The sequence below is a fragment of the Callorhinus ursinus genome, unplaced genomic scaffold (assembly GCF_003265705.2).
Source record: "Callorhinus ursinus isolate GAN/ISIS: 27379988/994484 unplaced genomic scaffold, GSC_fseal_2.0 scaffold20, whole genome shotgun sequence".
NCBI lineage: Eukaryota > Metazoa > Chordata > Mammalia > Carnivora > Otariidae > Callorhinus > Callorhinus ursinus.
The window spans coordinates 18,372,021-18,386,705 of record NW_027397082.1 but is presented as its reverse complement, the minus strand read 5'-3'; the positions used below and the strand labels follow the sequence as shown (position 1 = coordinate 18,386,705).

The 14,685-nt window shown below is 39.4% G+C and overlaps 1 protein-coding gene across 6 annotated transcripts in view; it reads right to left on the bottom strand.

Annotated features, from left to right (window-relative positions):
* The window catches only part of ARMH3 (armadillo like helical domain containing 3), a 182,046-nt gene that overhangs the window by 151,831 nt on the left and 15,530 nt on the right, over positions 1 to 14,685 (bottom strand). For 5 of the 6 annotated variants that reach the window (XM_025880599.2, XM_073904278.1, XM_073904279.1 and 2 more), the window contains exons 3-8: positions 12,534 to 12,590; positions 12,246 to 12,392; positions 9,867 to 9,974; positions 5,780 to 5,872; positions 4,952 to 5,026; positions 4,746 to 4,832 (exon numbers count right to left, since the gene is read on the bottom strand). In XM_025880599.2, the coding sequence (XP_025736384.1) occupies positions 4,746 to 4,832; positions 4,952 to 5,026; positions 5,780 to 5,872; positions 9,867 to 9,974; positions 12,246 to 12,392; positions 12,534 to 12,590 (567 nt within the window). The remainder of the gene's footprint in view (positions 1 to 4,745; positions 4,833 to 4,951; positions 5,027 to 5,779; positions 5,873 to 9,866; positions 9,975 to 12,245; positions 12,393 to 12,533; positions 12,591 to 14,685) is intronic. The other variant, XM_025880602.2, reaches the window with a different exon arrangement.

The window sequence follows — 14,685 nt, the reverse complement described above, 5'->3', positions numbered from 1 at the left end:
CACACACACACACACACACACACACACACACACACACACACACACACCCCAGTTCTATTCTACTTGCATTTTCCTCTAGGCTGGGTCAGCCCAGGCCTGTGTCTGCTACTTCTCCCATCTTTCTATCTTATTTATTTCAAAGAAGTGAACACTCCACAAAACTCACTTTGTCCTATCCTGCCAATAATCTGAGTCCATAGGGACAGCAGTCTTGGGAGGAACATAAAAGCTTCTTTGCCATAAGGCACAAATTTATAAGTTGCTAACTTATAGTCTCATGCCAAAGGCTCCCTAACCATTCCAAGAACTATATGCAAGGACTGATTCACCCACCCGTAAAACAAAGCCACCTTGGGGGTGGAAAGTGGCAGCTGCTTAACAGCCAGAGAGGCCATTTATGGATCTAATACCCAAATAACACTGCAGGAGAACTGAAAAAAAGGATGCAATTACCCAAACTACAATCTGGTCAGAACACTGGGATTTAATGATTGTCCCATCACTTATAGCATTGGAAGATTTCTTGAGTTTTTCCAGACCCAATCTCAGCTGGGCAGCATATGGAAATGGACATACATTTAAATTCGTTAAGCAGTTGGTCCATCTTCTACCAGTGGGATGAGAACCAATGACCTACTCACCTTGGGAGTGACCCCACACATGGGATGTAAGGAAAGACCTCATCTAGATCAGGCACAAATTCTAACCCAAGGGAAGCAAGGAACAATATTGGTAGTTTTTACAGCAACCAAGAAAACTCATTACTGAGAGACTTGGAAACCCCTGACATAAGACCTTATTTAATCAAGTTTCTGAGGGTATCTTTTGAATGTCAACTGGGAACAGAGAAAGAGACAGCTTTGCTTTCTTAACAGCCCAAATGTTTACAAGGTTTTCTACAACACAACCCAAGGAGGTAAAACCCACTCTGCTTGTCACTTGATCTGACAGAGGAAGGCTCTCCACACTGCTTCCTATAACCAGCAGTCAAATCCTGCTGATGCTACAGACGTCATACAAGATCCAATGCAAGTGGATCCTCAGAAAAGAAAATCAGCAGTAGGTTGTCCTAGAGATGCCATGATGAAGAGAAGACTAGAAGGAGCAGGCCAATGTTTCTAAGCATAATTTTTTAAAGTCCTTATCACTCACCTTCCCAAAAGTCCACTGTTTTAGGTAATAATAAGGATCATCTGATTAACAAGAACAACCTATGCGTTAGCAATTGAGGAAAAGGTAAGGTGGCTAAAAGCAAGGATTTGAGTTCTAGCTCCTCTACTTACTAATTGTGACAAGATAGGCACATTTATTAACCTAAGCTCAACTTCCTCATCTGTAAAATGGGGATATTTTCTTTGTCGGCGTTGCTATGAGACTTAAATGAAGTTAGACGGGGCGCCTGAGTGGCTCAGTCGTTAAGCATCTGCCTTCGGCTCAGGTCATGGTCCCAGGGTCCTGGGATCAAGCTCCACATCGGGCTCCCCGCTCAGCGGAAAGCCTGCTTCTCCCTCTCCCACTCCCCCCTGCTTGTGTTCCCTCTCTGGCTGTGTCTCTCTCTGTCAAATAAATAAATAAAATCTTTAAAAAAATAAACAAACAAATAAATAAATGAAGTTAGACATGTAAAATCCTTAGCATAGTACCTGGCAGATGGTAAGGACTCAATGATTGGTACCTATATATTTTCTACTGTAACATTTTTATTACATTTGAAGAAAGCTCTTTAGGAAAAAAAAGAAAAAGAAAAAGACCAATCTGCAACCGGACAATAAACAATTTTGTAATTTCTGGGAAACATCATGTTCAGGACAGCAGCTGGGGGCCAAGTCACTTCATCATAGGAGACTGGGCCCACCTAGAAGGCCAGGATCTTAATGCTATGAAAATTTCTATTCTACCAGACACTGAGTTCCCTTTAACACTATATACCTGTTGTGCTGGTCAGTCACATTTTTAAAGTGAAATCAATCTACTTTTCACCCACAAGACAGAATTATAAACTCAGTGAGCCTGCACAGGATCACTCTAACAGGCCTCTGCCTTTATCTGGTCTAAACCACACTTATTCTTTTTCAACCCCCCCCCCTTTTTTTTTGCCTCCTCTATCTCTTGAGAAAATAATGAAAATGGAATGCATTATTTGAGGTGAAGAAGAACTATTTACATTTATTACATGACATCTTTTCTATCATTTCCATTCCTTAAGTCCAACTTGCCTTCCCTGTGAATTAAGTGGGCGCCCAGCCTCTCTGGCGCCCTCTGCACATTACTAGAAAGGTTACAACTGTCCCCATCTGTCATGGGACGGATTGTGGTGGGAGCCAGAATGCTGTTCTGCCCAGCACACACTCTCTAATACCAGTTTGCATAAAACTTCACCAGCTTTTGGTTTTGCTATGTTCATCTGGAATTCCTCATGTTCCTGTCAAAAACCTTCCTGCTCCATGGTCACTAGGCTTCCTTAATGGTTTCTGGTGAGTGACTTATACCAAAAGCTACAAAGCCCAGATAAATTATGCCCGCCAGCTTGCCCTTGCCTACTATATTAATTCTTCTGTGGCTTCTGACAGACTAGAGATGCATACCTCGCTCCAGAAATATGATTTTCTCTAGTTCCTTGGCCATGTCCAATTTTTCAGGCTGACATTTCAGAGAGCCCTACTGGGCTGAGCCAGGGTTCGATTCACATTTAGAGAAACCAAGCCATTGCCTCAGAGTGGCCTGCAACCAGGAGAATGTTCTGAAAATATTCATTACTAATGATGGTGCTTTCCTATCACATATAACTCAACTTTCATTAACTATCTTCGGCATTTTTCCTCAGCTATTTTTCTTGCTGTTGTAATAAAGCCTCAGAAGCTATTACACATGACAGAGATCAAAATGGCTACCATGCCAACCCCTCCAGATCACCAGTAAAACAGGTGCTGGTGGGGCACCTGGGTGGCTCTGTCCTTAAGCGTCTGCCTTTGGCTCAGGTCGTGATCCCAGGGTCCTAGGATTGAGCCCCGCATCAGGCTCCCTGCTCAGAGGGAAGCCTGCTTCTCCCTCTCCTACTCCCCCTGCTTGTGTTCCCTTTCTCGCTGTCTCTCTGTCAAATAAATAAATAAAATCTTTAAAAAAAAACAGGTGTTGGTGATAAACTACATATTTATTAGTAGCTCTACACACCATTTGTCAGTTCCTCCAAGACAGTGAAAGCAATCAGCTCCTGGGAATTATAACATATTAACATTGCTCCACATATTCCAGTCCCTCTTTAAATATTTCTCACAGCCTCCCCTTCTTCCATATTCTCCTTATAAGAATAGGCTCCAGGTTTTGTGTTACCCATCACTCTCAACCTGACTAGGAACCATCTCAAAAATCACTAAGTGGGGGTGCCTGGTTGGCTCAGTCAGTGCAGCATGTGACTCTTGATCTCGGGGTTGTGAGTTTGAGTCCCACATTGGGTGTAGAGATTACTTAAATATAAAAAAAATCTCAGGGCATGTGGGTGGCTCAGTCCTTAAGTGTCTGTCTTAGGCTCAGGTCATGATCCCGGGGTCCTGGGATCGAGCCCCACATCGGGCTCCCTGCTCAGCAGGAAGCCTGCTTTTCCCTCTCCCACTCCCCCTGCTTGTGTTCCCTCTCTCACTGTGTTTCTCTGTGTCAAATAAATAAATAAAATCTTGAAAGAAAGAAAGAAAGAAAGAAAGAAAGAAAGAAAGAAAGAAAGAAAGAAAGAAAGAAAGAAAAAGAAAGAAAGAGAAAGAAAGAAAGAAAAGAAAGAAAAGAAAGAAAAGAAAAGAAGAAAAGAAAAGAAAAGAAAAGAAAAGAAAAGAAAAGAAAAGAAAAGAAAAGAAAGAAAGAAAGAAAGAAAGAAAGAAAGAAAGAAAGAAAGAAAGAAATCTCTAAGTAAAGATCCAGAAGATCAGAAATGAAAAGCCTCCCTCCAGCTGGCCCATCTCTCATAGTGAAGAAAGTCAGGTTGCCTCAATGCAGCTCCTGACTTCTAGGTTCAGTGAAGTACTCCTAGTGTCCAGGACTCAGTGCCAAATGCTCCCTATTCCTCCAAAGCCATCTCCAGTGAGGCCCTGGTCTTCCCTGAGGGCCCTCCTTCCTTTTCTGTGTATTCTGCCTTTTGAGAAGAATCAAGTAGAGGCATGAAACCAAGTATAAATCTCTGAGTTCTGCTCTTCATCTCAAAAACCTATAAATCTGTCCCTGATTAATTCAGGAACAAAGAGAACTCCAGAACTGACATGGATAAGGCTCTGCCTTCAATTTTCCATTTAAATCAGAAAGAGTTCCCAGACCAACAGTGATACTTACACAAGTGGACTGCATTATGGAAATCCAATATACAAAAGTCCAATCTTTCAAAACAGATGCATTAGGTCACTGGTTCCCAATCCTGGCTAATCATCATACTCAACAGAGGAATCAAAAGGAAAAAACACAAAAACAGACTCCAAGTTCCCACCTCCAAGAGATTCAGATTCAGTGTGTCCAGAGGAAAGCCCAGAAATTTCTTCTTTTTGAAAAGTTCCAGGTCATTCTAACAAGCGAGGTTTGGGAACCACTACATTAAGGGATAGTTACTCACTTTATTAGAAGTTGCACCACAGGATTCCTTTAAATGGCTATACCATTTACCAGGAACATGTCTTCTACATTAAACAAAGTAACAAAGTCCCCTAGGAGTGGCCACATTTAGGAAGATTATAGAAAGATTTTAACTGTCCATTAAGGAGCCCACTTACCTCATATTTTCTATAGTTCACCAACAAAGCCAAGAGAACAACAGCATCATACCCATGCTCCCTGCGACTTGGGGGGTGAGAAAGTATCTGGAATAAGAACAAGAAGTGAATGAGTGCCAACTCCTAGTTCCTAGGAATGCAGACAGAGAAGATTTGAGGCGGTGGTTTACCCAAAAGAGAAAGATGTGACGGGGGAATTGACCTACCTGTAAAATTGCTTCAAATATGCTGTTGATCATTACATACTCTAGGATAGTGTTCTGGCTAATGTTGTCTGTCACCTGAATGAAATAAAAGGCTTTTTAAAGTCTATACTAAGGCCCTCTGGTATCTCAAGTATATCTCCTCCCCTACCATCTAAGAGAATCAGAAATGTTAAAACATTCTACTAGATACTTAGTAGACCTTCAATAAGCTCCCTGAAGCTACCAGAGCCTGAGTGGGCAGACACTAGAAGGGTAAGATTAGCAAATTAAAACTTCCCAATCTCTGAACTTCTCATTGTTTCTCTCACGCCCTCACGTAAGCATTTACTTAACAGATTCTCAAACAAAGAAGTTTATGATCCAGAAGTCTTTGAGTGACGGCGGGGAAAGACAACTGCCTGAAGTAAATGAACAACACCCTCCTCTCCTCTCACTAGAAGACACAGGCCAGCTCCCAGTTATATCAAAATCAGAATAAAGAGAAACAGAATCACAAAAACTGTTTCCAAATAAGACCTGGTAAGAAGGGCAAATCTGACAATCCAGAAGACAATAAATCTCTAGGAGTGGTACCTCTAAAGGGATAAATATCACATACTCTGCAGGCTAAAAATGCCCCCAGTTGCTCCAAAGAGCAGCTTCCAGGAAGTGAAAGCCCATTCACCTCACTTCCTTCTACACATTCACATGCCGTGGAGTGATACAATGCCTGAGCAGAGATTTTTTTTTTTTCGCTTTTCCTTTCCAACTTTAGGCTCAAATATTCATAAGCTTGGCCCTACTGTTGATAACACCCTTGACAGAGAAACATATAGATGGATCACTTACAGTCACTAAGCAAAGGAGAAGTTTCAGACATAAACTCTTCAGACTTTCAGAACCTTCTGCACAAAGCAATGAATCCAAACTCTCCATCAAGTTCTAAGAAAAAGATCCGTTAAGTATTAAAACATATCAAATAACATCTCTACTGTGTCTTTGTCCCAACTCTGGGTTATGTTACACAGGGTCATGTGTATAAGATACAATGAAGTAACCATATCATTCCCTTAGACCTAGGCCTTCCAAGATTAGACAAAGAAATGGAAGACCTCAAAGTGTAGCTATCTGGGGGAAAATGCTTTAGAACAACTGCACAGAACAATAAAGATTTTACTACTTTACCAAGTAAGTGTTTGCAGCCTGTCATCCTTATATAAACCTTTAGAGTAGAATGAAGTAAATTGTTAAAAAGGCTAATAAGAGTGGTTAAATAATAAATTAAAAACAATAAATAAACTAATTAGATAAAATTAACTTAATTAAGAAAAATAAGTGGTTAAAGATTAATAATGGTTAAATAACTGTAGATAAAGTATATCATTTGATGCAGGCACACTGAACAAACAACAAAGACATAATATCACTACTGGCTATCACTGGCCATATACACTATCCAACAAAGCTAGCTGTGTCCACTCTGGCTGATTCTACTAGACAATGTGATTGGAGTATATCACTTGTACTAACAATCAGCTGTCAGACCCAATGTAGTCAAAAGATGAAACCCTCACACACTACAGCTGAAGGAACAAGAAAAGAAATATTTTACACTAAATGAAGGAGGAGAATGAATGAAGAAGGCATGCTGGAAGCTCAAGTGAAGGTTCAAAATAAACTACTTCAACAAATATATAGGGAGGGGCTACTATATGCTAAATATTGTGCTTTCAAAGAATTCAAGAAAAAAATAAGATAATAACCCTTGCTCTCAAGGCATTTATGGTCTATTGGAAGAGAAAAATAAGCAAAAGCAAATGTTTTTCTTTTAAAATTTTTTATTTAAGGGGTGCCTGGGTGGCTCAGTTGATTAAGCGACTGCCTTTGGCTCAGGTCATGATCCTGGAGTCCCGGGATCAAGTCCCACATCGGGCTCCCTGCTCAGCAGGGAGTCTGCTTCTCCCTCTGACCCTCTTCCCTCTCGTGCTCTCTACCTCTCATTCTCTCTCTCTCAAATAAATAAATAAAATCTTTAAAAAAAATAAAAATTTTTACTTAAATTCAATTAATTAACATATAATGTATTGTTAGTTTCAGAGGTACAGGTAAGTGATTCATCAGTCTTATTAAGCAAACAGTTTTAATTTAATGATTACTATGACAAATATACACAGAGAAGGGGAATTAGCTCAGAAGTTACCTATTCCTGATTCTTCAGGGGTGGATTATATTTTGAAAAATCAGTAGCAATTATTTAAAACTTGAAGAGGAAAAGAATTCTAGACAGGCAATATCATGATCAAAGACACACGAGGAATGAGATGGCCCTGGGTGTGGAGTTGGAATACAAGTAGTTTATTATTATGGAAGTACAGAGTAAGGCACAGTGGTAAGAGTGGAGACTGGAGAAATAAATAGGGAGCAGATCAGGAAAGCTGTATAAGGCTAGCTAGGGAGTTTGGTCTTTACCCTGTTAGTGATGGGAAACTAATGAAGGGTTTTAAGCAAGAAAGATTTCAGTGTAAGATATACCACTGTGGTATCAGTGTGGATGACAGATTTAAAGATGGTAAGCCTGGAGGGAAGGAGACAAATGAGGACTAATCTATCAATTTTCTGAGGAAGTTGCCATGTCTTATTTGCCTCTGTATCCCCAGTGCCTGGCACATCAGAGCCAACCAACATTTGTCAAAAGAATGAAGGCATCACTGCAATAGTTCAGGTGAGAGATAACGGGGACACTGGCGGTAGGGGAAAAAACGGAAAGAAAGGTATGAGAAATATGAACTGAGGCAAAATTAGCTGATCTTGATGATCGTCTGGATATGGAAGATGAGGGGAAGAGTCAAGAATGACTCCCAAGTTTTTGGCTTGGGTGACTGAGACAACAGGTGAGCCCATTCTGATGTGGAAGGAATGAAAAAAAAAAAAAAACAGATGAACAGAAAACATTTTGTAGATGTCAAGCAAGAGGTACTTTAGGGATGTGTGAGTGTGTATATTCAGCAACTGCTTATAAAGTATACTACTCTGAGTCTCATGACAGGATGTTAAGGCAAAAAATAAAGACTTAGTAACCAGCAGCATATAGACAATAATGAGAACTATGAGAATGAGAGAGATCTGGGATTTCACCATTATATATATATATATGAGCTGTATAGGAGAGAATTAAAAACAAACTCCAGGTACTAAGTCTTCATGTATTTATAATTGTATATTCATAACTTTTTTCAAAATAACTTAATCACTATAAGAATTCTTTGTCAAATAAATTATTTTAAATTTAGTGAGTGACAGAAGACTAATTCTCCAAAGTCCATATTATAAACAACCTTCATTCAAGATAGTGTCAAACACTATAAATCAGATAGCTGATAAGGGACTTACATCCAAAATATATAAAGAACTCTTATAACTCAACAATAAAAAGACAAATAACTCAATCTAGAAATGGGTAAAGGATGTGAAAAGACATTTCTCCAAAAATATATATATAAAAGATAGACAAAAAACAACTGTTAACAAGGATGTGGAAAAATTAGAACCCTTATACATTGCTGATAGAAAAGCAAAATGGTAGAGCAACTTTGGAAAACAGTATGGAAGTTCCTTGAAATGTTAAATATAGAGTTACCATATGACCCAGCAATTCTCCTCCTAGGTATATCCCCAAGAGAACTGAAAACCTACATCCACACAAAAACTTGTTCATGAATGTTCACAGCAGCCTTATTCATAATAGCCAAAACGTTGAAATATTACACATATCTATCAACTGATGAATGAATAAAATGATGCAGTACATTCACACAATGAAATAATCAGCCAAAAAAAGGAATGAAGTACTGATATATGCTACAACATGGATGAACCTTGAAAACATTATGCTAAGTGCAAGAAGCCAGACACAGAAGACCACACATAATTCCATTTCTATGAGATGTCCAGAATAGGTAAATCAAGAGAGACATAAAGTGGATTAATGGTTGCCAGGGGCTGGAGAGAAGGGGGAATGGAGAATGACTGCTAATGGGTACATGTTTTCTTTCTGGAGTGATAAGAACGTTCCAAAATTAACAGTGGTGATGGTTGTACAATTCTGTGGATATACTAAAAACCACTGAATGAGGAGCACCTGGCTAGCTCAGACAGTGGAGCACAGGACTCTCGATCTGTGGATTTTGAGGTCGAACCCCACAGTGGGTATAAAGATTACTCTAAAATAAAATCTCAAAAAAAAAAAAAAAAAGAAAGAAAGAAAGAAACCACTGAATCATTACACTTTTTAAACGGGTGAATTGTATATGTGAATTATCTATCAATATAAGGTTGTTATTTTTTAAAAATGTCCAACAGGGCACCTGGGTGGCTCAGTCAGTTAAGCGTCTGCCTTCAACTCAGGTCATGATCCCAGGATCCTGGGATCGAGTCCCACATCGGGCTCCCTGCTCAGCGGGGAGCTTGCTTCTCCCTCTGCCTGCTGCTTCCCCTGCTCATGCTCTCTCTGACAAATAAAATCTTAAAAAAAAAAGTCAAACAATAGAAATAAAAATTCTGATAGTCATTGTGTTAAATAAGAAAACTTAAGTTTAGAACCAACGTTACCCTTGTGTATTATATTTCCCTTGTTATATTTTATTTGAGTTCATAAGTGTTTTTAAGAATGTATGAGCACATGATATAAATCAAAAAATAAACTGCTCAGTCTTTATCTTGCTGGGAAGGATACTTCAATTCAAATTTGAATTTCAACTTTTCCTTTATTCAGACAAACCAAATTTGTAAAACAAAAATATTCAAATTCAAGAACAAATTCAACCATTTATATCTACCTGAGTGCAAATCTTCTAGCACATTAACTGTCTGCAGATGGTATCCATGAACAGCTGTCAGAAGCAGCCATCCACAGGCACATCTGCAACTTATGCCTCACCTTCATGCACAACTCTGCCTTGTCAAAGCCCATGAGCATGTTGATAATGTCAAACCCAGAGGTAGATTTATTCTTTTGATGGACTCCTCGAATGAGTGCACACAAGGTCTGCAGAGATTAGAGAAAGAATTCTTTTGTAGAGAGAAGTCTCAAAACGTGAAGGGCACTGGATCTGTTGCCTCAATTGCAACCTCAGAACCTCCTCCTTACACAGCTGACGTTCAATTACTCTATCACTCTCAGCTCCCAGTCTGAGTCTTACTATGTGGTAAAATCCAAAAATTAAAAGAGGAATAGCAATTGAAACTGTTGTCATCCTCTTTTTTTTTTTTTTGCTGTTTTTTGGCCATCATCCTCTTCAAAAACTGCACTGCATGCAGACAAAGACTGGAAGGTGAATTCAAAAATAAAAATGGTTCTTGAGTTTGAGTCATGTGATTGGTGGAACTTTCCTTTATTTAAAATTAATTCTAGTATTTACATTATAATTGATAATTTTTACTATTTTTAATAACTACAAAAGTTATTTCAGTCCATATGATAACCAATTGCTTCAAAACTTAAATTCTTTACAATCCTCATCCACTACTGACTAGCTGTGTAAACCCAGACAAATTAGGTTAACTTTTCAGTGCCTCAGATGTTTCATCTATAAAATGGGAATGACAATAATAGCGCCCATCTCATAGGGATGTTGTGAGAACTATGTGAATTAACACTGTAAAGCACTTGGAATAGTCCCTGGAACTTTGTTAATGGTCCAAAGAATAGTGCCTGAAACTCTATTATTAAAGCTTAACAAGTCTCATTATAATAACATAAGCCACTATAATATTGTACTCTATTTTTATGGGTCGCTAAGTGACTTAATGCCAATTTATTTCCACTGAACTAAAAACAGTTTACCATTCATGCCCCCACAGTGAGTCACTGCAATTACAGGAAGCATAATTTCCAACTTTCATTTCAGCCTTCAGTGAGCCCCTACAATTGCGATGCCCAAAATGCACGGTCCTTCTTTCTGAGACATCAGCTCAACAGGTAATTTCTACAAACTACAGATGAGAAAACTGGGGCTCACAAAGTGATTTATCCAACTATTAAGTTAGAAATTTAAATCCAGGGCGCCTGGGTGGCTCAGATGTTAAGCGTCTGCCTTTGGCTCGGGTCATGATCCCAGGGTCCTGAGATCGAGTCCCACATCCGGCTCCCTGCCCCGCGGGAAGCCTGCTTCTCCCTCTCCCACTTCCCCTGCTTGTGTTCCTGCTCTTGCTCTCTCTCTGTCAAATAAATAAATAAAATCTTAAAAAAAAAAAAAGAAAAAAATTTAAACCCAATCTATCAAAAGTTCCAATAAAATATTTTATGTTGTCATGGATTCTTCATATTCTAAGTTTGTTAATCACTGCCCTATAGCCATTCAGCCTGATCTAGGCTACACGGGAGCTACTGTACTATAAACTTTAGAAATTTTGCCCATCATTCATTCAATAAAAATTTACTTCTAAAGTGCTGAGTATTTACCAGGCACTGTCCTACATGCTAGGAACAAAGTACTGAATGAAACTATCAAAGTCTTTGCTCTCAAGAAGCCTATAATGTGGAGTGCCTAGGTGGCTCAGTCATTAGGCGTCTGCCTTCGGCTCAAGTCATGATCCCGGGGTCCTGGGATCGAGCCCCGCATCGGGCTCTCTGCTCAGCGGGAAGCCTGCTTCTCCCCTCTCCCACTCCCCCTGCTTTGTTACCTCTCTCACTGTATCTCTCTGTCAAATAAATAAAATATTAAAAAAAAAAGTCTATAATGTATCCCCATCAACCCAATGTTGGCACATAAAAGTCATTCAAGAAATAATTATTCAGTGATCATGCCACTTAGCGTAAAGAACAATGATTCTTAATGTTTTCTAAGTTACAGACCCTTTTGAGAATCTCATGAAAGCTCTCTTTTCAGAAAAAATGTACACATGCACATAAAATATTACATAAAACTTCTGGGAGTCAAGGACCCTCTGAAACCTCAGATTAAGAACTCCTGATCTAGTGAGAAAATATTGTGTTAAGAATCTCTTCTGATTTTTTGCTGTAGACTAACTATCCCTGACTCATAGCTTCCCCACCATCTCTTCCTTTCCTCAAATAATCACAAGAATTCTGTCAATCTGCTTTGGCATTAGATCAAATAAGAGTACTTAGTTAAGTGTCAATTTCTTTAACCAGGAAGATGGCTAAACAAACATACATAGATGTTTATGATTTAAAGGAAAAACAAAAAAAACCCTTCATACCTAAGGGCAATTTTAGGTTCCTCAGGTCCCAACACATGTGTTACAATTCCCTTCCCCTGTTAAACAAGACTTCCCCGATCTCCCAACCTTGTACCTGCAAAGCATTGACAACTCGAATTGGATGTTCCTCTCCCAGAGCCTGGATGCAGTGTTGAAATAAGCAATTAATATTATCCTTAATCTTCATTAACTCCTCACCATCAAGAGATTCCAGCTTGCCTTCTAGGTACTCCAAATTCACCTACCAAGGAAAGAGTAAGGGTGTTATTCTTAGTAACATTTTTAGTGAATTGTATTTAATATGAGTGCATTTTTAGTGTAGCACCTAGAACATGAGAAGGCAATTTCAGTTACCAGGAAAATCCAGAGATATCAAGTTTACCTTCATAAGGAAGAGCTCCTCCCAAAATCGAGGACTGCACTTACTGGGGTCCTCTGTCTGAAACGAGAAAATAAGCAGGTTCAATATCCCCAGCTAACACTGAAGCATTAAGAATACATCTGAAAGGGGGCTCCTGGGTGGCTCGGTCAGTTGAGCGTCCAACTCTCGGTTTCAGCTTAGGTCATGATCTCAAGGTGGTAGGATCGAGCCCAACCTCGGGTTCTGCACTGGGTGGGGAGTCTGCTTAGGATTCTCTCCCTTTCCCTCTGCCACTTCCCCAGCTCACACGCACATATAATCCCTCTCCCTCTCTCTCTAAAATAAATAAATTTTAAAAAAGAAAGAATACATCTGAAAGGGTCACTTACACATAATCAATGTTACCTTTCAACATTAACTTTGAAAATGCTTGGTCATTCTATACTGTTATATCAGGGAACAATAGTTTTAGAGGCTTTTTTCCCCAAAAATGGAAGACACTGTGCATAGATATATATTCCCTGTGCCAAAAGTTAAATAATGGCTCAAAGAATCTCCCTCAAATCTTTCTCTTCTAGCAAGATGTGAACCTAACCATCCGAATAAGATAGTCACATTATGATATGTCCCCATCACATCTGTAGGTCTTCAAAGGCCTTTCACATACATGAAATACAATGGCCCAGAGAGCCAGGTATGGTAGATATTATCAGTATCCTCCTTTTAGCTGGGGCACCTGGGTAACTCAGTCAGTTAAGTGTCTGCCTTCAGCTCAGGTCATGATCCCAGGGTCTGGGGATTGAGCCCCAAGTCAGGCTCCTTCCTCAGCAGGGAGTCTGCTTCTCCTTCTGTCCCTCTCCCAACTTGTACTCTCTCTCCTTCTCTGCCCCTCTCTCTCAAAAAAATAAATAAAATCTAAAAAAAAAAAAAAAAAGTATCCTCCTTTTAGGAAAGAGGATCCACAAAGTTACTTACACTGGTACAGGAGCCAGAACCCAGACCACATAAGCAATACTGCCATGGTTTTACAACATCCTGTGTTGACTGCTCTTACTACTTGCCCTCCTGTATGCATTTAGTTCTCTGTACAGAGCTTTTAATATGCTCTTTCCTTAATTCAAATTGGTCCAAAAGGTTAACAAAATTATAGCTCTAAAATCTAAATCTTCTTAGTAATAATTTTCAAACATTAAAGAGTCAAAGGCTTCTGGTTAAGGAGCAAAATAAGAAAAAGAGAACTTCTACTTTAAGGAAAGCTAATGACATAAAACCAGTAGGTCCTGACCTTTTAAAATTACTACCAAAATAAATAAATAAATAAAAGTACTACCAAGAACTAATATCTTCATTAGTTAAGAACTCCTGATCTAATAAGAAAATACTATACTAGGAATCTCTTCTGAATGTTTAACTGAGAATGACACAGAGAAGCAACATTTCTGGCCTTCTCATAAGGTGCTCCTTCAGTGATTTTTTTTCTACCCCTTTCTCCTAGGAGGGGTCACACTCACACTTTGGCTCTCACAATTTTTTTTTCAAGATTTTATTTATTTATTTCAGAGAGAGAGAGAGAGAGAGAAAGCACATGAGAAGGGGGAGGGTCAGAGGGAGAAGCAGACTCCCTGCTGGGCAGGGAGCCCGATGCGGGACTCGATCCAGGGACTCCAGGATCATGACCTGAGCCGAAGGCAGTCGCTTAACCAACTGAGCCACCCAGGCGCCCAATTCTTTTTTTTTAAATTAATTTATTAATTTGAGAGAAAGCACAGCGGAGAGAGACAGAGGGAGATGGAGAGTCTTAAGCAGACTTCGGGCTGAGTGCAGAGCCAACGTGGGGCTCTATCTCACAACCCCAAGATCACAACCTAAGCCAAAACCAAGAGTCAGACACTTAACCAACTGCACCACCCAGGCTCCCCTTGACTCTTACACTTCTGTAATGTCATTTTGTTACCTATATATGAAACTCAAGACTACTCATGGAGTTGGCACTTCCCATCCTCAAAGTTCATTCAATCAACAGTCCTATGTATGCCAACCTTACTTAACATAGAAAGAACCCTAATAGGATCCAAGTACCCACTCATTTTCTCTGTATAACCACCTGTACTGACCTGTGCAATTCTGTATTAATTTTCTGCATATCAAACTCTATCTCTAAGGCTTGCCCAGA